Source organism: Cnephaeus nilssonii (assembly GCF_951640355.1).
Source record: "Cnephaeus nilssonii genome assembly, chromosome: 3".
NCBI classification, from domain to species: domain Eukaryota; kingdom Metazoa; phylum Chordata; class Mammalia; order Chiroptera; family Vespertilionidae; genus Cnephaeus; species Cnephaeus nilssonii.
In genome coordinates this window covers 103,743,090-103,766,065 of record NC_137074.1, presented here as the reverse complement: position 1 = coordinate 103,766,065, position 22,976 = coordinate 103,743,090, and the positions used below count along the sequence as shown (strand labels likewise).

The 22,976-nt window shown below is 46.4% G+C and overlaps 2 protein-coding genes and 1 pseudogene across 4 annotated transcripts in view; 1 reads left to right on the top strand and 2 right to left on the bottom strand.

Annotated features, from left to right (window-relative positions):
- Window positions 1-5,513: 5,513 nt before the first annotated feature.
- Window positions 5,514-22,976, top strand: part of RNF13 (ring finger protein 13) — a 180,962-nt gene continuing 163,499 nt past the window's right edge. Inside the window, exon 1 of one of the 2 annotated variants that reach the window (XR_013813151.1) lies at window positions 5,514-5,681. The gene's annotated coding sequence lies outside the window, so the exon portion shown is untranslated. The remainder of the gene's footprint in view (window positions 5,682-22,976) is intronic. The other variant, XM_079764177.1, reaches the window with a different exon arrangement.
- On the bottom strand, window positions 16,255-18,730 carry LOC307097393 (protein tyrosine phosphatase type IVA 1-like; annotated as a pseudogene). The gene has a single exon. The product of its transcript is annotated as a protein tyrosine phosphatase type IVA 1-like (transcript).
- On the bottom strand, window positions 18,651-22,830 carry LOC307097394 (uncharacterized protein). The gene has a single exon (XM_079767424.1). It carries the CDS (start codon window positions 19,203-19,205, stop codon window positions 19,071-19,073), a length of 135 nt encoding a protein of 44 aa, XP_079623550.1. The 5' UTR covers window positions 19,206-22,830; the 3' UTR covers window positions 18,651-19,070.

Genomic DNA, 22,976 nt, shown 5'->3' with positions numbered 1-22,976 from the left:
TGGCTCAGCACAGCTTAGCCTAGGTGAGCAGACCTCCCTGTCCTTAGCATTGCCAAGGGAGGAAGAATGGAGACTTTATAACCCCCAGACAAAGGCCTCACCATTAGAACCTGAATTAGAGAAGGAATTCCCACTGGTCTGGGCAGAAGGGAATCCTCCAGGCCTGGCTAAGGACCACGCCCCGGTGCTAATCGAGTTAAAGCCTGGGGCACAGCCTGTTAAAATCCGCCAATATCCAATTCCAAGGGAAGCACGCCTAGGAATCCAGGTCCACTTAGACCGGCTGCTTCAGTGGGGACTGTTAAACGATGCAGGTCTCCATGGAACACGCCTCTCTTGCCTGTCAAAAAGTCTGGGACTAACGACTACCGCCTGGTGCAGGATCTACGGGCTGTTATAACCCTGCATTCAGCACTGCCGAACCCCTACACTCTTCTGGGACTCATCCCATCAGAGGCGGGATGGTTTACATGCCTAGATCTGAAAGATGCCTTTTTCTGTCTTCGATTAGTGCCTTCCAGTCAGCCTCTCTTCGCTTTAAAATGGGAAAGCCCAACTACAGGGGCCAAGGAGCAGTTCACCTGGACCAGACTGCCACAAGGGTTCAAGAACTCCCCTACTCTTTTTAGTAGAGCACGAGCATCTGATCTGTCTAAGTTCCCAGGACAGGACTTGGGGTGTGTTCTACTCCAGTATGTAGATGACATCCTACTGGCCAGCTCCACACGAGCTCAGTGCTGGGAGGGAACACAGCCCTTCTGAGACTACTAACTGAAACAGGTTATCAGGTGTCTAAGAAAAAAGCACAGATTTGTCAGAAAGAAGTCAAGTATCTAGGCTTCCGGATCACCCAAGGGAAACGAAGGCTAGGGACTGAAAGGAAGCAGGCAGTATGTGCTATCCCAGTCCCTAGCACCCGGTGGCAGATTTGGGAATTCCTGGGAGCAGCAGGATTCTGTTGAATTTGAATCCCAGGGTTTTCAGACCTGGCCAAGCCTCTCTATGAAGCTTTAAAAGGAGAAGAGAAGGCACCCATCAACTGGGCTCCTGAACAGGAGAAAGCCTTCGTCACCATAAAGGCAAAGCTCACTGAGGCCCCGGCACTAGGGCTACCAGATGTGACATGAGACTTTAATCTTTTTGTTCACGAGAACAGCGGGGTAGCCCTAGGAGTTCTAACCCAGGAGTTTGGACCCTGGCAAAGACCAGTAGCCTATCTCCCCAAGCGGATTGACCCAGTTGCCTCCGGGTGGCCGCCGTGCCTCAGGGCCCTTGCAGACATGGCATTGTTAGTCAAGGAAGCGGATAAGCTTACCTTAGGACAAAACTTAAATGTAAAAGTACCTCATGCTGTTGTCACCCTGATGGAAGCAAGGGGGCAGCACTGGCTGACTCATGCTCCAATGACTCAATATCAAGGGCTGTTATGTGAGAATCTGCAGGTACGATTAGAAGCAGTGAGAACACTTAATCCTGCCACCTTTCTACCCATCGCTGAGGGGGCCCCTGAGCGTGATTGCCTGGAAGTCCTAGAGGAGGTTTATTCCAGCCGGCCAGACCTAAGGGATAGGTCCCTGCAAAACGCAGACTTGGTATTGTTCACAGACGGCAGCAGCTTCTTAGATGAAAGGAAAAGACGAGCCGGATATGCAGTGGTATCAAACTTTGAGACAATTGCGGCACAGGCCCTGCCTGAAGGATGGTCAGCGCAGAGGGCAGAACTTTGGGCCCTAGTAAGAGCCCTAGAACTCAGTAAGGATAAGCGTGCCAACATCTACACTGACTCGCGCTATGCCTTTGCTGCCCTGCATGTCCCTGGGGCCATATATAAGGAAAGGGGGCTCTTGACAGCAGGAGGAAAAGGAATAAAAAATCAGAATGAGATTTTAAAGTTACTAGAAGCAGTCTGGGAGCCTAAGGAAATAGCGGTCATCCATTGCAAAGGTCACCAGAAAGGGAAAGACTCAGAATCAGAAGGAAACCAGCGTGCTGACGCCGCAGCCAGGCTGGCTGCTAAAGAACAAGTGGCACCGTCACGGATCATGTTGGCCCCCCAATTACCTGAACCTCCAAAATACACTCCTCAGGAGGAGGAATGGGCCCAGCAAGAAGGGGGCAAGAGAACGAAGGAAGGCTGGTGGATACTCCCAGATCATAGGGTCTATGTCCCACAACAGGTAGCCCATAAGGTAGTCCTCCAGCAGCATGAACTCACTCATTTAGGGAAGACTGCCCTAGAAGCTTTGTTAGGCAGATACTACCTAATTGCCTGTCTTCCCTCCTTGTGTGCCTCAGTCTCTCAGCGTTGCCTCCTCTGTGCTCAGAACAATGCCAAACAGGGTCCTGTGGGACCGACAGGAGTTCAGCGCTGTGGGCAAGCTCCTTTTGAGGACTTACAAGTAGATTTTACAGAAATAGGACCTAGCAGAGGGAATAAATACCTGCTAGTCTTTGTTTGTACCTTTTCAGGCTGGGTCGAGGCATATCCCACTCACACTGAAAAGGCGAGAGAAGTCACTAAGGCATTACTGTAGGATATAATTCCATGGTATGGAATGCCTCTGACCATAGGGTCCGATAATGGCCTAGCCTTTGTAGCAGAAATAGTACAACAGGTAGGCAAGGCTTTAGGAATTAAATGGAATCCACATACAGCTTACAGGCCTCAGAGTTCAGAGAAAAGTGGAGGGCATGAACCGGACTCTAAAGCAGGCTATGGCTAAGCTATGCCAAGAGACAACCTTACCCTGGACAGATATCTTGCCTCTTGTACTCCTGCGGGTACGCTGTGCCCCAAGGGCCAGGGTAGGTTTCTCTCCCTTTGAAATTCTATATGGTATACCCCCTCCCTTAATTCAGCCAAAGGGAGATTTGGGGGAAATAGGGAACTTAGAAATCCAGAAACAACTACAAGGACTTGGAAAAGCTGTCTTTGAGGTCCACAGGTGGGTTATTGACCGACTACCCATCTCTCTAGGAACAGCTGTACATCCTTATAAACCTGGAGACCAGGTTTGGGTAAAGGATTGGAAAAAGGAGTCCCTCAAGCCTACCTGGAAGGGACCCTTTCCAGTCATATTAACCACCCCCACAGCTCTTAAGGTTGCAGGACTAAACACCTGGATCCACCACTCACGTGTGAAGGCAGCCCACCAGCCGAGTGATGCCCAGCCTGAGTGGAAGGTGACCTCTGACCAGAAACAACCCCTGCGGATCACCCTCAAGAAGACAGCAGACCTGGCCGATCAACCTGCTCCAAGGAATTCTGATAACACCCTGCAGAATTCTCCCTAACACTAATATTTCTTTTTTTAAAAAAATATATTTTTATTGATTTCAGATAGGAAGGGAGAGGGGGAAAAAGATAGAAACATCAGTGATGAGAGATAATCATTGATGGGCTGCCTCCTGCATGCCCCCTACTGGGGATCGAGCCCGAAACTGGGCATGTGCTCCTGACCTGAATCGAACCCGGGACCCTTCAGTCTGCAGGCCGATGCTCTGTCCACTGAACCATACCGGCTAGGGCTAATCTTCCTTTCTTATCTAATCCTAACATAACATGCTCTGGTATTTCTGGATAATCACTGGTTTTATCTAATAATTCTTATTTTGTCTTTTTATGAGTGCCAGCGTTATCCGAGACTAGTACCAGGAGGAGAACTCATCTGCTCTTGCTGGGACACAGAAGCATCATAAAATTACTGCTCCCCACACAGCAAGGAAACAAAGGCCTTATCATAAATTGTTGGATTACACCTTGTCATGCCATCCTTTCTCCTTGCTTAGAAACTTGCTACCCAAATATGCTAGACTGGGTAGTCCACGAGAAAACCCAATCAAGCCAGATTTTTGTTAGCTATACTTATCAGCCTGCGGCATGTTACGAGTCTACTACCAAATGCACATGGGGAGCGGGGATTGTATTGGACGGAAAAAAATAATAGGACCTGTCACGGCCAATGTGCAGCTAACCAATGTTGCTCCTATTTGTTTCAGCAGTAGGCAGGGCCAACATCCAACAGGTCACCTCCCAGATGAACTATGCAACTCCACCCCCAAGGCTGAAAACACCACCTACCCCTGGTGCCCCCTGCAGGAACATTCTACGCGTGTGGGACCACTGCTTACCTCTGCCTGCCTGCAAACTGGACGGGAATGCCTTGAAACTTCAGAAGGTCCTACAAACCAGAACTCCCTACAAACTCCTCTGAGAGGAAGAAGCAGGATGCTAACCCTTTGGTCATCCTCTCTTTCCAGCAGGAAGTAGCTAAGAGCGGTTGTCACCCCTATTCACCATAACATCCCGTGGTCATTGCTCCACAAGGCTAAAAGAAGCTTGTGGGAGGGGGGGTGGAGGGTGGGGGGGGGGAATGAGGAGGAAACTGGAGTGTTTTTATGGCCTGACACTCTTGCAAGGCGTGTCAGGCCATAAAAACTGTGAACAATGCCCTGCCCTGGGGGATGGGAGGGTCGTTATCGCTGGCCCCAGGACAGATCATCAGATATGATGGGGGGCCTGGGGACCCCCAACACCTGGGGGCCTTCCTGTAAGCCCACGAAAGGGGAGGAACCATATCTACAAGACAAAGACCCCAGAAGGTTATAAAAGTGAAGCCCTCTGCGTGTTTCTTCACTCTGACCTGGAAATTATTCCCGGAGTCCACTGGTGTTAATAAACGGGGTCCCTCCCTTTCTCTAGGAAGCGTGCCTGGCGTTTCTTTGGTCTGCTGCAACAACCTTAGGTAAAAATCCCCTTTTCATCCACACAGGTGAAGAATTGGCAACTGATAAATCAGTGTGGATGATCCAATCCGGTTACATTTCAAAGAAGCTTCGTTTGAGACTGGAATGCCCGGGGCCGGTAAGGTTTACCTGAACCGAGGTAGAGGACGAGGATTTTTGATTCATCAAAAGGAGGCAAAGGTTTTAAAAGTCTGACGTAGGGCTTAATCAAATGGCTTGGCTTTTGCCGAGTCCCGGGGTTGGCCCCTGTCGGGCCCAGAGTGCTAGTGTCGGCGCCGCTCCCAGCCGGGCGAGGACGGGCCTGGAGCCCTCCGGGCGCGGCCCCGGGACCCTGCGGCGCCGGCCGAGGTCCCTTCCGTCCCCTCTCAGCCGGTCCGGCCGGTGAGTGCAGGAAGAGACCTCCCGGTACCAGCGCCAGGGCCGCCCCGGCGCAGCCGGCCCGCCGGGCGTCGGGCTGCTTCCGCCCACAGCCACATCCGCCCACAGCTGCCGGCCGGCGGCTCGGTCAGGCCCCTCAGGACCCCACGGCCTCCCCCCTCCCGGGGGCACAATCCTCCCGGCCGGCCCGCCCCCTCCCCGGCCCAAAGCAGAAGTCTGCCCCACCCTGTCCTCGGGGGAAGACCCATCACGCAGCCCAGAACTCCACTCCACCCACCGGGCATTGCTCAGAGCCAGGCGGAGCGGGCGGCGACACCGCGCGGGTGTGGGAAGGGGCCTTGGCCAGCGGCGCCCGGGCCCAATGGCTTACTTCCGCCTTCCGGTGCAGGCCAATGAGGAGCGCGGGGCGGGACTTCCGCCTTGCCGCCGAGCAGTCGTCCCGGCGGCCGCTCCGGGGTCTGGGCTTGGCGAGGATCCTCAGTCATGGAATCGGGTTAGGACTTCTCCCGCACAGACGCGGCCTGCGAGCCTCCGTGTGTCGTGTGGCCAGCTTCCAGGTAAGAGCCCCCGCGGCCTCGGAGCGGCGGGGCGGGGCGGGGCGCCGGGCCTGGGCCGAGAGCGCACCCCCTCGCCGGACTTGGAGCTGCGAGGTCTTGGCTGCTCCCCCCCAGGCTGGGCGCGGAGGAAAATAGGCTTTTCGTAAAAGGTTAAAAAGATAAAAAGCTCTGCCTTGGGAAGGCCGCGACTCCCCCCCACCCCTACCTCCCCCCCGTGAATTTGTTTGTATATGAAGTTGCTGTTTATCCGTCTGGCTCCTCACGATCTCTTGCCGAGGTGGCCGGAGCTTGGGAAGATGCGTGGAAGGCTCCTCCTGCCCGAGTGCCCAGGCGAAGCGCCGGACTTCAGTTGCGGGGACTCTGTAATCTTTGGAAAAAGGCTGCCACCTCCTTTCTTCCCCACCTTTCCCCTCCTCCTTTCTCCCTCCCCCACCCCGCCCAATGGGAGCTCAGAGGCAGGTGGGACGTGACTGTGCTGGAGACCGAGTCCGCGGCCCTGCCTCTCCGTCAGCTGCTCTGCTGAGAGCTTATTGCGAGGCCGGCCGGAGCCCTGCGGGAGCGGGGCGGCCCACCCCGAGGCCACGGAGCCAGGGCACGCAGGCCACCGGGTGTTCTGGCAGCTTGTGGTCGACGCCTCAAGTTTGGTCTAATTTGTCAAGAGCACATGTCCCAGACCATCGTTTTGTCCTCGGTTTCAGCACCGTGGGCAGCCGCTGGAGTCCTCCTGTGTCCCCAGGCCTGACCGACGGTTCTGTGTCAGCAGGAACTGTGAAAACGAAGACATTTCTTGCAACAATGATCTTTTGTTTTCCAAGGAGAACATCTGCAGTTTTGATACAATAATAAGTCAGATTGGGTGTGCCACCAAAAGAGTTTAGTATATCAACGGATTTTGGAATCAATTTAGTGCATTGACATTAACGTTAGAAAGAGAGAGGGAGAAATATCAGAGGACATCCTATGGAGTAAGAGTAGGTATTTATTTCATGAAGCTTTTGTTGGTTTTTAAATATGTGTATATGAAGATGTTAATGTTCTTATTCATTAATTGAAATAATGAATTAATTGAAATAAGTTGTTACATAGGTAAGCCTCAATGTTTTTTTTTTTTTTTTTTTAATAATTGGGTAGAGCCCAGTTATTTTTGTGTCAGAAATGACAATGTTTTATTAATGTATTTTTTACTTCTTTTTTAAAAAATATATATTTTATTGATTTTTTACAGAGAGGAAGAGAGAGAGAGAGAGAGTTAGAAACATCTATGAGAGAGAAACATCGATCAGCTGCCTCTTGCACACCCCCTACTGGGGATGTGCCCGCAACCAATGTACATGCCCTTGACCGGAATCAAACCTGGGACCCTTCAGTCCGCAGGCTGACGATCTATCCACTGAGCCAAACCAGTTTCGGCTATTTTTTACTTCTGCTTTTATTTGAAGCCAACCAGCTTGATGTCTCCATGTGTAATAGTACATCATGTGGACAGAATCTTGGTTTGTGCAGTTTCAGTACTTGAAGGGTTTGGAGTAAATTCTCTTTGATCCTTGTTTAAAGCTCATTTCTCTCAAGCATTTTGTTACTAGCATTCAATACCCTTCTTTTGATAGTTTTCTGCATCAGAGTAACATAGAGGTAGTAGAAGTTTTTCAGGTACTAATTTTAGCAAAGTAAGGGTAGGACTAAGGGTATGATAGATTTATGTCTTCGAGTTACATTGGATAGGAAGGCATTTTATGTTTTATAGTTATTGCCATAGAAAAATGAAATGAAATGGCTTGGTCAAATTTCATGGTATGCTTACTTTATATTGGTATGATCTAAAAACAGTTGGTGTTTAAGTAAAAGGTATGATTTTGGACATTTTAAAATCTGGGAATTAATGTTTAGCAGAAGGCAAGATGAGTTTAAATCAAAATAGTATTTTGCATCATTTGACATATTACTGCCATATGGCATTGCATATGGTAGTTTCACAGACAAAAAGGGAAGAAAGTTGGTAAGCATTGTTAGTTTTCTTAAAAGAGGAAACAGTGAATTTCTTTTAATACAACGTGGAGGTTAATCATTGTTTAAAAATTAATGTATTCTGCAAATATTTATTGACATATATAAAAATACAGTGTTAAGCTTTCACATTATGCAAAAGTTGATTTGGAAACAGAACATATAATTGATTTAGTCAGAGTTTACATATCATAGCATATAAATAGCAAAAACAGTAGTAATAGCTAACATTGATTGTTTACTATGGGCCAAATACAATTCTAAGCACTTTATATTATCTCATGTAATTCTCACTGCTATCAATGAGAATAGATAGTACTATTACCCCCTTTTTATATGGGGAACGAAGGCATCACAAATACATAACTTGCCGAGTTCACACAGGTTGTTACTGGAGTTACTAGAATTTGCATGTAGGCATTCTGACAGTAAAGCCTTCCAACTTGTGTTGTTTTATTAAAAAATACAGAACACTATGGGGTTATTTTGGATTATTTCCTTGCTGGTTTGGATGACTACGTACATAAGTTCTTTTGGCCCTCAGTTTCGTCAACTTTTCCTTAAAAAAATGTAGTAAGCCGTTAAGTTTTTGTGGAGACTAGGATAATTTGTAAAGCACTGGACAGAATATGTGTTCAATGAATGCTATGCCTCAGCCATTTTTCTTTCTTTGAGGATGTGAACATTCAAAATATTGTTAGCAGTTGGAGGAGGATGGGAGACAAAAGCTAGTTCCACATAAGGACACTGAACCATCCAAAGTACCGAGGTAGGAAAGCAGAGAACATTTGCCAAAGTTGTATGTTTAAGGAACAGGCTGGTAAGGATACCTATTTACAGATTATGTAGATCCTTAATGCCAGGGTAAGGATTTTGTACATGATTCTTAGTTGCAAAGAACCCCTCTTGATGGATATTAATCTTTTTTTTCCTGACACCTTTCTAAATGTGATTTAGGTTCTGCTCATCAGACGCTCTCACACTATACACTAATTTGGATCTGGATTAGGTGAGGGGAGAGACGGGGCACAGGATATCCCTTTTGCTGGAACAGACTGCAGCAGAGACTGCATAGATATAGAGCTAGCAGGTGTAGCAAGTGCTTCCTGATTCTGCGCCGTCTACAGTATGGCAGAGACAATAGCTTCCTTGAGAGCTCACTTCTTCAGTGCGATTTGGGAGTAAGTTCCTGGAAGCTCAGCCTGGGTCCATTTCTTCTACTTTCCCAAAGACTCATTCCTTGGTGGGTGGGGTAGGGGGGAAGACACCATCTTAAACAGGCGATAATAATACAAGTACTATACCAGATTGTACTTAATTTTGTAGAGCACTTTGAAGGAACAACGTCATTCTTACTCATGTGTGTCTCCCCATTTCCCTTCCCAATGGAATGATTTAGATGTATTTAATAATTAGCTAATGTAGGTACTAACTAAAGGGGAGAAGGAGGGTGTGTTAAGGTGGGGGCCAGATCTAAAAGATAAAGAAATCAGTTAAATATAGCAAGTGATTAAGGACCTGTACCCTCTCACTAGACTGGAGGTAGGGAAAAAGAAAAAGGTGCTATGAATTGCATTGCCTGGCTTACCTATGAGGTTGAAATGGAAGTAGAGTTATATTGTAGCTGAAAACATAAACATTAAGGATGACTTTGCATAAATAACTTGACCTTTGCTCATTTCCTCATTTATAAAATGAGGTAGTTGAAATTTTCTACTTAAAAAAAAATCTCCTTTTAGACTGGTGCAGCCACTGTGGAGGACAGTATGGAGTTTCCTCAAAAAACTAAAAGTGGAACTCCCATTTGACCCAGTGATCCCACTCCTAGGAATATATCCCAAGAAACTAGAAACACCAATCAGAAAGGATATATGCACCCCTATGTTCATAGCAGCACAATTCACCATAGCTAAGATTTGGAAACAGCCTAAGTGCCTGCCCATCAGCAGAAGAGTGGATTAGAAAACTGTGGTACATCTACACAATGGAATACTATGCTGCTGTAAAAAGGAAGGAACACCTACCATTTGCAACAGCATGGATGGACCTGGAGAGCATTATTCTAAGTGAAATAAGTCAGTCAGAGAAAGAAGCATCGATCAGACGGACAGACCTCAGAGGGAAGGTAGGTGAGGGGGAGGGGGAGGGGGAGAGATCAACCAAAGGCCTTGTATGCATGCATATAAACCTAACCAATGGACACAGACACTACGGGAGTGAGGGCACGAGTGGGGGGTGGGGGGGGAGGGCAATGGGGGGATAAGGACACATATGTAATACCTTAATAAAGAAAAAAAATCACATTAAAAAATCTGCTTTTAAGATTTCTTACAGTTTATTGAAGAAACGTTTCACTTTATAATGTAGATAAAATAGAGCTGATCATGAGCTTTCATTGAATAATAATAGGAACTTGGCTCAGTGGATAGAGCGTTGGCCTGCGGACTCAAGGGTCCCGGGTTCGATTCCGGTCAAGGGCATGTACCTTGGTTGCGGGCACATCCCCAGTAGGAGGTGTGCAGGAGGCAGCTGATCGATGTTTCTCTCTCATCGATGTTTCTAACTCTCTATCCCTCTCTCTTCCTCTCTGTAAAAAATAAATAAAATATATTTAAAAAAAATAGGAACTAAATTTATACTATTTTTAACAAAACAGATGTTTAAAAAAAGATGCTTACAAAATTGTTATCTATTTGATGTTATTTACTAGTAAGACCACATTGTAATTTCAAAAAAAGCAAATTATAGCCTAATTTATAGTTTTCCCTTTTGCATTATGTAAAAAAGCAATAATATTTTATATACTAATAATGGATCTTTTTAAAAAATTTATCTTTATTGTTAAAAGTATTACAGATGTTCCTCCCTTTTTTCTTTTCCCATTGACTCTCTCCATCCCACACCCACCCCTCCCAATCCTCAAGCCTTCAGCACACTATTGTCTGTGTCCATGGGCTACGTATATAAGTTCCCTGGTTAATCTCCCCCCTCCCCAACTCCCGCTTCTCTCTGATATTGGTCAGCCCGTTCCATGCTTCTGTCTCTGGACCCATATTTTCATACTTTAATTTTACAGCAACGTTTGATTATTGTGTTAGATGCTGAGTATATACTAGATTGAAAGGGTTTGGTTTCTAACTTCAAGGAGTTTAAGGAATAATGGAAGTGATGAACAATTAAATTAGTTTAAATTGGCACAATGGCTGGGAAGAGAAAAAGTTCATATGGTCAGAGAAGAAAGAAGGAATAGCAAGAGATAAAGCTAGCATCATAGGCAGAGCCAGTTTATGAAGAACTTTCTGTGCTAAATCACTATTTAGCTTTGAGCTTTATTCTGAAAGTTATTTTATCTGTTAAGAAATTCTATGCAGAGAGTAACATGATCAGGCATTTTTATATCTACCTTTATATTTTCTCTTAAGGAAAGGGACCAAGAGGAAGATACTTACTTTATTTCTAGTAATTTCAACATTGTAGTCCTACTTGAGGAAATCAGTCTTTTAATTGAAATAAAGTTTGAGGAACAATGTCAATTTTGTGATTTTTAGAGTATGAGTAACCTTGAAAAATTTAGACATTAAAACATTGCAGCCCAGTCAGTGTGGCTCAGTGGTTGAGTGTTGGTCCATGAACCAGGAAGTCATAGTTCGATTCCCGGTCAGGGTACATACCCAGGTTGTGGGCTTGGTCACCAGTGGGGGGCATGCAGAAGGCAGTCAGTCAATTATTCTCTTTCATCATTGATATTTCTATCTCTTACTCCCTATCCCTTCCTCTCTGAAATCAATAAAAATATATTAAAAAACACCCCCCCCCAAAAAAAAAAAATAAAACAAAACAAAACAAAACAAAAAAACCCATTTCAATGTTGTTGGTTGGAGTGTCATCCAGTACTCCAGAAAGGTTGCAGGTTTGATCCCAAGTCGAGGTGCATACAATAGGCAACTGATTGATGTTCTCTCACATTGCTGTTTCTCTGTGTGTCCTTCCTCTCTCTCTAAAATCAATAAACATATCCTTGGGTGAGGATTTAAAAAAAAAAATCAGGAAAAAACCACAAACATTTCAATGTTCATAGCCATAAATTGAAAAGACAGCTGAAATTTTGGGATATTCTGCTCATTGAAATAAGAGACCTGCTCTGGTCAACTACAATAATTGGATTTATAATCATTTCTACGGTGCTAGAAATTTGTTGAATTTTAATTGATTGAATGTGACTCTGGTTCAGGCTCAATTTTTAATGATCTTGCTATCCAGTTACACTTTATAGAGGGAATGAATTTCCAGGGGGAAATAACCACACTTGGTGATTGGTGAATATTTCTAAATGTTTCAGGCCATGAAAGAATAGGAGTTGAATTTCTATTTTGCTTAGTTATAAAATTCAAATGTTAAAGAGTGCTTTATTTGCCTTTAATTAACGGTACTTGTAATTTATATGTTTGACCTTCAAAACGGAAGAACTGTGATTGTGATTTATACATTTGTCAACATGTATCATAAAAATTAATTGCTTTAAAATTTTTATGAGGTGAAATGAATGTAATATAAAATTAATGATTTTAAAGTTAGCATTTAAGTGGCATTTAGTTCATTCACAGTGTTGTACAACTACTATTTCTATGTAGTTCCAAAACATTTTTATCACTCCAAAATAAACCCTATACCCATTAAGCAGTTACTCCCCATTTCCTGCTGCCCCCAGTCCCGGCAACCACCAGTTTGCTTTCTAGTTCTATGAATTTCATGGACATCTCATATTGATTCTGGAAATCTCATATAAATGGAGCTATATATGACCTTTTGTATTTGCTGCTTCCACTAGCATATTCTTTTTGAGGGTCTTCCATATTGCTGCAAGCCACATTGTATATATCAGTACTTCTTTGCTTTTTACAGCTAAGGCATTATTGTTGTATAGTATATGCTAACTTCATCCACTTATCTGTTGATGGACATTTGAATTCTTTCTACCCTTTGAACATTGTCAATGTTGTTGCTATGAACATTCATGTATAAGAATTCATCTGAATGCCTATTTTTATTTCTTTTGGGTATATACTAGGAGTGCAATTGCTTGGTCATACGGTAATCCTCTGTTTAGCTTTTTAAAAAAAATTTAAATTTTTTATTGTTTAAAGTATTACACGAGTCTCCTTTTTCTCCCCATTGACCTCTCCCTGGCCACCCCCACCCCGCAGCACATACCCCCTACTGTCTGTGTCCATTGGTTATGATCATATGCATGCATACAGGTCCTTTGGTTGATCTCTTACCCCCTCACCCCCCGCCTCCCCTCATAGGTTGGACAGTCTGTTCGATGCTTCTATGTCTCTGGTTCTATTTTTGTTCATCAGTACTAGTATATGTTGTTCATTATATTCCACAAATGAGTGAGATCATGTGATATTTATCTTTCTCTGACTGGCTTATTTTACTTAGCATAATGCTCTCCAGTTCCATTCATGCTGTTGAAAATGGTAATAATTCCTTCTTTTTTTACAGCAGCGTAGTATTCCATTGTGTAGATGTACCACAGTTTTCTAATCTACTCGTCTGCTGATGGGCACCTAGGCTGTTTCCAAATCTTAGCTATTGTAAATTGTGTTGCTATGAACACAGGGGTGCATATATCCTTTCTGATTGGTGTTTCTGTTTTCTTGGGATATATTCCTAGAAGTGGTATTACTGGGTCAAATGGAAGTTCCATTTTTAATTTTTTGAGGAAACACCATACTGTTTTCCACAGTGGCTGCACCAGTCTGCATTCCCACCAGCAGTGCACAAGGGTTCCTTTTTCTCCGCATCCTCGCCAGCACTTGTCGTGTGTTGATTTGTTGATGATAGCCATTCTGACAGGTGTGAGATGATATCTTATTATTGTTTTGATTTGCATCTCTCAGATGATTAGTGACTTTGAGCATGTTTTCATATGTCTCTCTGCCTTCAGTATGTCAACTTTTGAAAGGTGTCTGTTTAAGTCCTTTGCCCATTTTTTGATTGGATTGTTTATCTTCCCTTTGTTAAGGTGTATGAGTTCCCAGTAAATTTTAGAGATTAAACCCTTATCTGAGATAGCATTGGCAAATATATTCTCCCATGCAGTGGGCTTTCTTGTTGTTTTGCTGATGGCTTCTTTTACTGTGCAGAAGCTTTTTATTTTGATGTAGTCTCATTTGTATATTTTCTCCTTAGTTTCCATAGTCCTAGGAGCTACATCGATGAAAATATTGCTACGACAAATGCCTGCTATTTTGCTGCCTATAGCTTCTTTTAAGATTTTTACGGCTTCCCGTCTTACGTTTAAGACCTTTATCCATTTTGAGTTTATTTTTGTGTATGGTGTAAGTTGGTGGTCTAGTTTCATTTTTTTGCATGTATTTGTCCAATTTTCCCAACTATTAATTGAGCATAATAGCTTGGGTCGATAATGTCAAATATTATTTGAGCATAATGGCTTGGGTCGATTACTGGGTTCTCTGTTCTGTTCCACTGTTCTATACGTCTATTCTTGTGCCAGTACCAGGCAGTTTTGAGAACAGTGGCTTTGCAATATAGCTTAATAATCTGGTATTGTGATCCCTCCAACATTGTTCTTCTTTCTCAAGATTGTTGCAGCTATTTGGGGTCTTTTTTTAATCCAGATGAATTTTTGGAGAGTTTGTTCTAGGTCTTTGAAGTATGCCATTGGTATTTTATTTAATGGGGATAGCATTGAATCCATAGATTGCTCTGGGTAGTATGGACATTTTAATGATGTTGATTCTACCAATCCATGAACACGGTATATTCTTCCATTTGTTTACGTTTTCCTCTATTTCTTTTTGCATCCTGTAATTTTATGAGTATAGGTCCTTTATCTCCTTGGTTAAATTTATTCTTAGGTATCTTAATTTTTTTGTTGCTATGTTAAATGGGATTGCTTTTTTAGTTTCTCTTTCTGTGAGTTCATTATCCTATATTCCTATATAATAAAAGGCTAATCTGCAAATAGACTGAATGGCGGAACAACTGTACAACCTAACAGCCAGTCTCTATGATGTGCGCTGACCTCCAGGAGGCGTGCGCGGACCATGGTGGGCGTGGGCAGCAGGCAGCAGAGCATGGAGCATGGCGGGCTTCGGCCAAGGCAAGATGGTGGAGCAGGTGAGCAGGGGCGCCAGACCAAGGTGAGGTGCTGCTCGCTGTCATTGGGGCGAGCATCTGGTGGTTACTGAAAATTCATTGCTTCTGCGCACCGCGGTCCTGCTTGGTGCTTGCACCTGCTGCCGGCATCGAAGCCGCTGCTGGCACCGGCGCCGGCCCTGATCGCTTGGAGCCATCAGTTGGTGCAAGCGGCGGCTGCCGGCCCTGATTGCCCCTCAAGACTTCTCCACCTCCCCCTGCTGCTGAGGGGCGATCAGGGCAGGCAGCTGCCTCTTGCACCACCTGTGGTGACAGCCCTGCTCGCACCTGCTGCTGGCACCAGAGCTGCTGCTTGCACCCATAGCCGGCGCTGGTCCTGCTCGCACCCGCAGCTGGCGCCGGAGCCACCGCTTGCACCTGCTGCGGAGCCTGGCGCCAGTCCCGATGGCTCGGTGCTGTCAGCAGGTGTGAGTGGTGGCTGCCAGCCCCGATTGCCCCTTAGAGGGGTTTTCCACCTTCCCCTGCTCCTGAGGGGCGATTGGGACAGCAGCCGCCACCTGCACCTGCTGCTGGCTCTGGCCCCAGTCGCTCTCTGCAGTCAGTGGGTGTGAGTGGGGCCGACGCCGTCAGCACAAGAGAGCGGCAGCAGCGGGAGCGGGGCTGCTGGCAGACCGGGGACTGGGGGCCATGGTGGGAGGGGCCGGTAAGGGGCGTGGAGGATGGGCCGAGACCGGCCCCTGTGCCCACTGCAGCCTCCTGGCCCACAGTTCCTTTTAAGGTGCACGAATTCATGCACTGGGCTCCCAGTTGGTGTATAAAAAAGCCATAGATTTCTGAGTGTTAATTTTGTATCCTGCTACATTGCCGAATTCATTTATTAAGTCTAGTAGTTATTTGGTGGAGTCTTTGGGGTTTTCTATGTATGATATCATGTCATCTGTGAATAAGGACAGTTTTACTTCTTTTCCAATTTGGATGCCTTTTTTAATTTTTCAATTTTTAAATTTTTATTGTAGTACATATGTCTCCTTTTTTTTCCAATTGACCTTCCCCTAGCCTCCCATACCCCCCGGCACATGCCCTCCCCCCCTCCCAGTGTCTCGCGCCCATTGGTTAAGCTTATATGCATGCATTCAAGTACTTTGGTTGATCTCTTACCTCCCCGCAACCCTCCCCAGCCTTTCTGCTGTAGATTGACAGTCTGTTCGATGCTTCTCTGCCTCTGTATCTATTTTTGTTCATCAGTTTACTAGAGGCCCGGTGCACAGAATTCGTGCACGGGGGTGTGTGTGTCCCTCAGCCCAGCCTGCACCCTCTCCAATTTGGGACCCCTCGAGGGATGTCCGACTGCCCGTTTAGGCCCGATCCCGGTAGGACATCCCGGTAGGATCGGGACTAAATGGGCAGTTGGACATCCCTCTCACAATCTAGGACTGCTGGCTCCTTACTGCTCGCCTGCCTGTCTTCCTGATTGCTCCTAACCGCTTCTGCCTGCCAGCCTGGTCACCCCTAACCACTCCCCTGCCAGCCTGATTGATGCCTAACTGCCCTTCCCTGTAGGCCTGGTCACTCCAAACTGCCCTCCCCTGCAGACCTGGTCACCCCTAATTGCCCTCCCCTGCAGGCCTGGGTCCCCCCCAACTGCCCTTCCCTGCAGGCCCGGTCGCCCCAACTTCCCTCCTCTGCTGGCCTGGTCCCCCCGAACTGCCCTCCCCTGCAGGCTTGATCACCCCCAACTGCCCACCCTTGTGCAGGCCTGGTTCCTCCCAACTGCCCTCCCCTGCTGGCCTGATCAGCCACAACTGCCCTCCCTTGCAGACCTGGTCCCTCCCAACTGCCCTCCCCTGCTGGCCATCTTGTGGCGGCCATCTTGTGTCCACATGGGGGCAGCCATCTTCTCTGTTGGAGTGATGGTCAATTTGTATATTACTCTTTTATTAGATAGGATAATGTTTTTTATTATCCATAAATGAGTGAAATCATGTGGTATTCTTCTTACACTGACTGGCTTATTTCACTTAGCATAATGCTGTCCATTTCTATCCATGCTGTTGCAATGGTAAGAATTCCTTATATTTAATAGTAGCATAGTATTCCATTATGTAGATGTACTGCAGTTTTCTAATCCACTCATCTGATGGGCACCTAGGCTGTTTCCGAATCTTAGCTTTTGTAAATTGTGCTGCTATGAACACAGGGGTGCATATATCCTTTCTGATTGGTGTTTCTGTTTTTTTGGGATATATTCCTAGAAGTGGGATCACTGGGTCAAACAGGAGCTCCATTTTTAATTTTTTGAGGAAACGCCATACTGTTTTCCACAGTGGCTGCATCAGTCTGCATTCCCACCAGCAGTGAAGGAGGGTTCCTTTTTCTCCGCATCCTCTCCAGCACTTGTCCTTTGTTGATATGTTGATGATAGCCATTCTGACAGTTGGAAGGTGGTACCTCATTGTTGTTTTGATTTGCATCGCTCAGATGATTAGTGACTTTGAGCATGTTTTCATATGTCTCTTGGCTTTCTGAATGCCTTCTTTCTAAAAGTGTCTATTTAGGTCATTTGCCCATTTTTTGATTGGATTGTTTATCTTTCTTTTGTTAAGTTGTATGAGTTCCCTGTAAATGTTTGAGGTTAAACCCTTATCGGTGATAACATTGGCAAGTACGTTCTTCCATGCAGTGGGCTTTCTTGTTATTTTTATTTTTTTTAATATATTTTATTGATTTTTTACAGAGAGGAAGAGAGAGGGATAGAGAGTTAGAAACATCGATGAGAGAGAAACATCGATCAGCTGCCTCTTGCACACCCCCTACCGGGGATGTGCCCGCAACCAAGGTACATGCCCTTAACCGGAATCGAACCCGGGACCCTTGAGTCTGCAGGCCGACGCTCTATCCACTGAGCCAAACCGGTTTCGGCCATATTGACCCTACTTTCTATGTTTGAAATGACTGAAGGGATAAACCTCATAAGGTCCAGAGTGTTCATAGTTCCTGGGATTTTAGTTCTGTATGAAACTAAAATATACAAGTATTGTGCTGGGTATTTTGGCACCTAATCTTCCTAAATCTTTTATATATCGGTAAGATTCTGACATGGGAATAGATTTAAAGACATAATACTGCATGATTTCAGGAAAAGTAAATTGGTACAAATGATAAGCAGATTTTAAATGCTGAACAGTAAGAATCTTGCCAAGTGTCAAAATAGGTTGATCATAATCCAAACGTAGAGGTTGCAATTCTGTCAAACTTGTGGTCCGATAAAACTGCTTTTCAACCCTCTTTTGGAAGCTTCATTAGACTTATTCACCAAGCCAACATGTTGGCTAATATATATGACAAATTAGGTCCTACCTCAAGTTCCACTTGCAAGGCAATGGCATCAGGCACCCGTTTTATTGAATGCAACACTTGTTTCTATGACCACTGGAGTCTCTGAAGCGCAGCCGCATTTTAGGACGATAGTTCTCCAAATACAGAAGTTGCTTGCTGTTAAAAGCTCCACGCCACTTTTGTCTTATGAAGTGTACTGCATCTTCATGTTTCATTCCACCTTCGATTAATGCTAGGGCAACAAGCACTGGAGCTCTTCCAAGGCCTGCAACACTATGTACAGCAATACAACAACCAGGTTCTTCACGAAACTTAATTTTTACAAGATTTAACCAATCAACAATCTGGTTGGACGGTGGTGCACCATCATCGAAAGGCCAATCAAGAACATGGATGCCTTCTTTCTCCACAAGAGTAGTGTCATAAGTTGCTTCGCATACTCTTACTATTGTGGTAACACCCTACTTCTTAAGTTCCTCTGTGAATTTGTTTAAGGTCGCATTGGTTGGATTGTGTGTAATAAGAAATCTCATGTTCTTGTATGTGACTTCCTCAGGAGCTGGGCGGTTCATTTGAGCCATGATAATTTAGTTAAAAAACACTCAATAGGGTTATGAAGGAATTTAAAAATTGAATACAGAAACGATGCAAAGAAACTGAGTCTACTTCAATATACTCCACTTGAAATTCTCAGTGCTCTGAGTGAAGTTGGGAGTAATGGGAAATGAAATGAACCTCCTAACAAGAAGCAGCAATTCTTCAATCCAGTAATAGTGAGGCAACAGAAAGGAAGTGCACTGAGGTTTACCCCATCCAGGTCAGAACTCGTAAAATGCTCTGCAGTTTTCAGTTCAACCCTTCTGTGTCCAGGTTAACCACTCATGGGGGCTTCTTGGTGGAGCAGTAATGAATTTCTACAGTTCACTTGTCTGCATAGAGGTCGTGCGGTGCCTGGCAATAATCTCCACTGCCCTTGAGAAACTCCATAAATGTGTGACCAAGAACACCACAGAACTGAGGAATATGTTTACTCATTGAAGATTGTGGCCTACTCATACAGCCGGTCCCGAGGAGGCGGCCGTGACCCAGATGGCAGCGGTGGAGACAGCTGCAGGGCAGGGGGAGGCAGTGGTCACAGCGGACGCCGGCGGCAGTGCAGACGGGGGCGGGGGCACCACACTACTGTGCAGTGAACCGCTCCGGGAGAGCCTGCAGCCGAGCCGGTCCGCAGTCCACGGGGCCAATACGCGCACCAAGCCTCCTGCTTTTTAAATTTTCTTTCCAGTTGCTGCTGTGTTTGTGTTTTTTTTCTACCTTGTGTTTTAACTGGCTGATGTGGTCCTCAGCTTCTTCTAGTCTACTGTTGAAGCCCTCCATTGTGTTCTTTATTGCAGCTATGTCATTCTTCATTTCCCCTTGATTCCTTTTCATGTTGGTGACATTCGCATTCAGCTCCTTATAATTTTCATTCTGTTGTGTGTATTTGTCACCCAGGCATTTGAGCATCCTTATAAGCATTACTTTGAATTCTTTCTGTGACTAGTTACTTGCCTCCATTTCATTTAATTCCTTTTCTTGTGATTCCTTCTTTCCTTTGGGGATTTTTTTCCCCCTCTCCCTGTTTTTTGATGTAATGTTTTAATTGTTTCTATGTCTTAGATCCAACTGCTTTGCCACCCAGGTTCTTTCGGGGGTGGTGCTATGTAGTTGGTGATTTTTGGGATCCAGTGGTGGAGTCTCTCAGATCCCCTTGGCTTGGTGATCTAGTGGAGCCCCCCACTTGAGCTATTTGGATACTTTTGATGAAGTTGGGTCTTGAATGTCAGTGTCTTGTTCGTGGATGAAATCTTGCCATAGATCGTCTGGCAATTTGACTTATCCCGGCCTTGTTGTGCAAGCTGTTGTGGATGTGATCGTGGTTCCGTTTTTTGTGGAAAAGGTTTCCTGAGGTCTCACTGGTACGTGCTCACTGTGAGTTCCCAGAGTCCATGGCCTGGGAGGAAGGGGTCTTGGGCCCTGAGGCTCAGGTACTGTGACTTTGGCCGGCGTTGTGTGACTTTTGCTGGGGTAGCGTCACTCTTCAACTCACTATTATGGTTCTAGAGCCCATGATGGTGGGGGCAGCTGTCCCATAATCTGTGGTTGAAGCAATGGAACTCTGGCCAATTTGATTTCCCTCTGTAAATCATGAGGGGGGTCCAGGAGCCAGCTGCTGGGGATGTGGGAACCTTGGAGTTTGTGGCTCAAACACTGTGACCTTGTGCGGGGAGGCGATGCCTCAGTAACTCACCAAGGTGTCCCACAGGAGGGGAAAGTCATGGATCCTGCTGAGGGGAGCTGTGTGTCCTTGGTTGGAGAGGCATGCACCCAGTGCCAGCTCACAGAGGGGCCCAGGAGCTGACTGCTGGGGCTGTGTGCTCGTGAGGCCACATGCTTGAGCAGTGTGACTGCAGAGACTGGATGCTGGCAGCTGGGGTGCAAGACCCAGCTTCTGCTGCAGGAGCCCTGTGCCTTGGTTGGGGACGCTCGAGCCTTGCAGCGGCTCACAGAGGCACCAGGAGCTGTCTGCTGGGGTGGCAGGCTAGGGGGGCCCCATGTGCTGGAACAGCACAACCACTGTGTCCAGAGGTCGGCAACCAAGGAGGGGGAAGTCCCACTTGCTACTGCAGGGGCCGTGCGCCCTTGGTTGGAAATGCGTGTGCCCAGTGGCGGCTCACAGAGGCACCCTGGAGCTTGCCTGCTGGGGCACAGGGCTCTCGGCGAACCCGTGTGTACGCTGTTGCGGCACGACCACCAGTGTCTGTGGCCTGGCAGCCGGGGACGGGGGAGTCGCAGTTTCTGCTGCGGGAGCTGTGCACCCTTGAAAGTGGACATCCTAGGGTCTGCAGATCTGTGGTCGAGGCAGCAGGACTTCTGCTGGTGTGGCTGCAGGGTCCCAGACAGTGTCCAAGGCTAGTCTGGGTGATGGTGATGTTGAGTTCCTAGAGGAGGCTGTTCTCCCCTTCAAAATGGTGTGGGCTCCGTGCCTGAGCCCTGCAGCCTGGGGCGTGCCCTCAGTGGTGGCAGGGGCTCCCTGTCCAGGAGAGCCTGGTCTGCCAGCTCCTGATACTCCTCCAGTGGCTGACTGTCCCTTACTCACACACCACTCACGCCCGCACACTCCCCTTTCATCCCCTCACAGACTCACTCACTCACTCACTCACACCCTCTCCCTCACTCCGTCCTGCCAGCCGCCACCTTCCACATCCCTGAACTTTATTCCTATGTTTAGCTTTTTGAGGAAGTACCAAACTCTTTTCCATAGTGCCTGAATCATCTTAACATTCCCACTGGCAATGTACGAGGTTCCAGTCTCTCCATATTATTGTCACCAGCACTTACTTGTTGTTTTCTATTCTTTTTAAAAAGTTGCTATCACTGTGGGTATCAAGTGATGTCTCACAGTAGTTTTTTTTATTGATTAAGGTATTATATATGTGTCCTTACCCCCTCCCCCCATTGCCCCCCACCCTATTCCCGTTCATGCCCTCACCCCCCTGGTGTCTATGTCCATTGGTTATGCTTATATGCATGCATACAAGTCCTTTGGTTGACCTCTGCCCCTTACCCCCACCCTCCCCTACCTTCCAGTAGTTTTAATTTGTACTCCATTAATAACATTGAGCATCTTTTTATGTTCTTGTTGGCCATTTGTATATCTTTGGAGAAGTATTTATTCAAGTCCTTTGAACATTTTTAAATTGGGTCATATATGACTTTGGCTTGTGTTTTTATATATTCTGGATACTAGACTGTTATCAGATACATGATTTGTAAATATTTTCTCCCATTTCATGGGCTGTCTTTTCACATTCTTGATAATGCCCTTTGATGCCTAAAAGTTTTAAATTTTGATGAAGCCCAGTTTAGTTTTGCAGTTCATGTTTGTGGTATCACATATCTAAGAATCCATTGCTGAATCCAGGTCATGAAGATTTATCCCTATGTTTTCTTCTAAGAATTTATAAATAGTTTATAATCAGTTTATAATATAGTTTAGCTCCTATACTTAGGTCATTGAACCATTTTTTAGTTAATTTTTATATACTTGAGGCCCGGTACATGAAAATTCATATACTGGAGGGGGGTCCCTCAGCCCAGCCTGCCCCCTCTCACAGCCCAGGAGCCCTCAGGGGCGGGAGGTGACCTGGCGATCAGGGGAAGGTGACGCCCCGTCACACCTCTGCTGCTGCCACTGCCGTCAGCGCAAGCCTCGGCTGGCCCTGGTTACCTGAGCCTTGGGCGGCCCTGGGTGGCTGGGCAGCTGCTATCCGAGGCTTGCCTGTGCTTCGGGCCAGCCCAGGGCAGCCTGGGTGCGGGCCTGGCCTTGTCGTGTGCCCGCCACCCTGGTGGGGCTGAGGGGACTGGGCGCCGCCATCTTGTGGCTGTGGGCGCTGCCATCTTTGAGGGTGGGGTAGTCAATTAGCATATTCCCTCCTTATTGGCTGTGGGTGCTGCTATCTTTGAGGGTGGACAGTCAATTAGCATATTCCCTCCTTATTGGCTGTGGGCGCCGCCATCTTTGCGAAGGCGCGAGGGTCAATTAGCACATTTCCTCTTTATTAGGTAGGACTAGAGGCCCAGTGCACGAAATTCGTGCACAGGGAGAGTGGTGTCTCTCAGCCCAACCTGCACCCTCTCCAATCTGGGACCCCTTGGGGGATGTCTGACTGCCTGTTTAGGCCCGATCCATTGGATCGGGCCTAAACAGGCAGTCGGACATCCCTTTCACAATCTAGGACTGCTGGTTCCCAACTACTCGCCTGCCTGCCTTCCTGATTGCCCCTA

Excerpts from the sequence above, each read along its gene's own strand:
- LOC307097394 (XM_079767424.1), bottom strand. The coding sequence starts at position 19,205 with ATGAGTAGGCCACAATCTTCAATGAGTAAACATATTCCTCAGTTCTGT.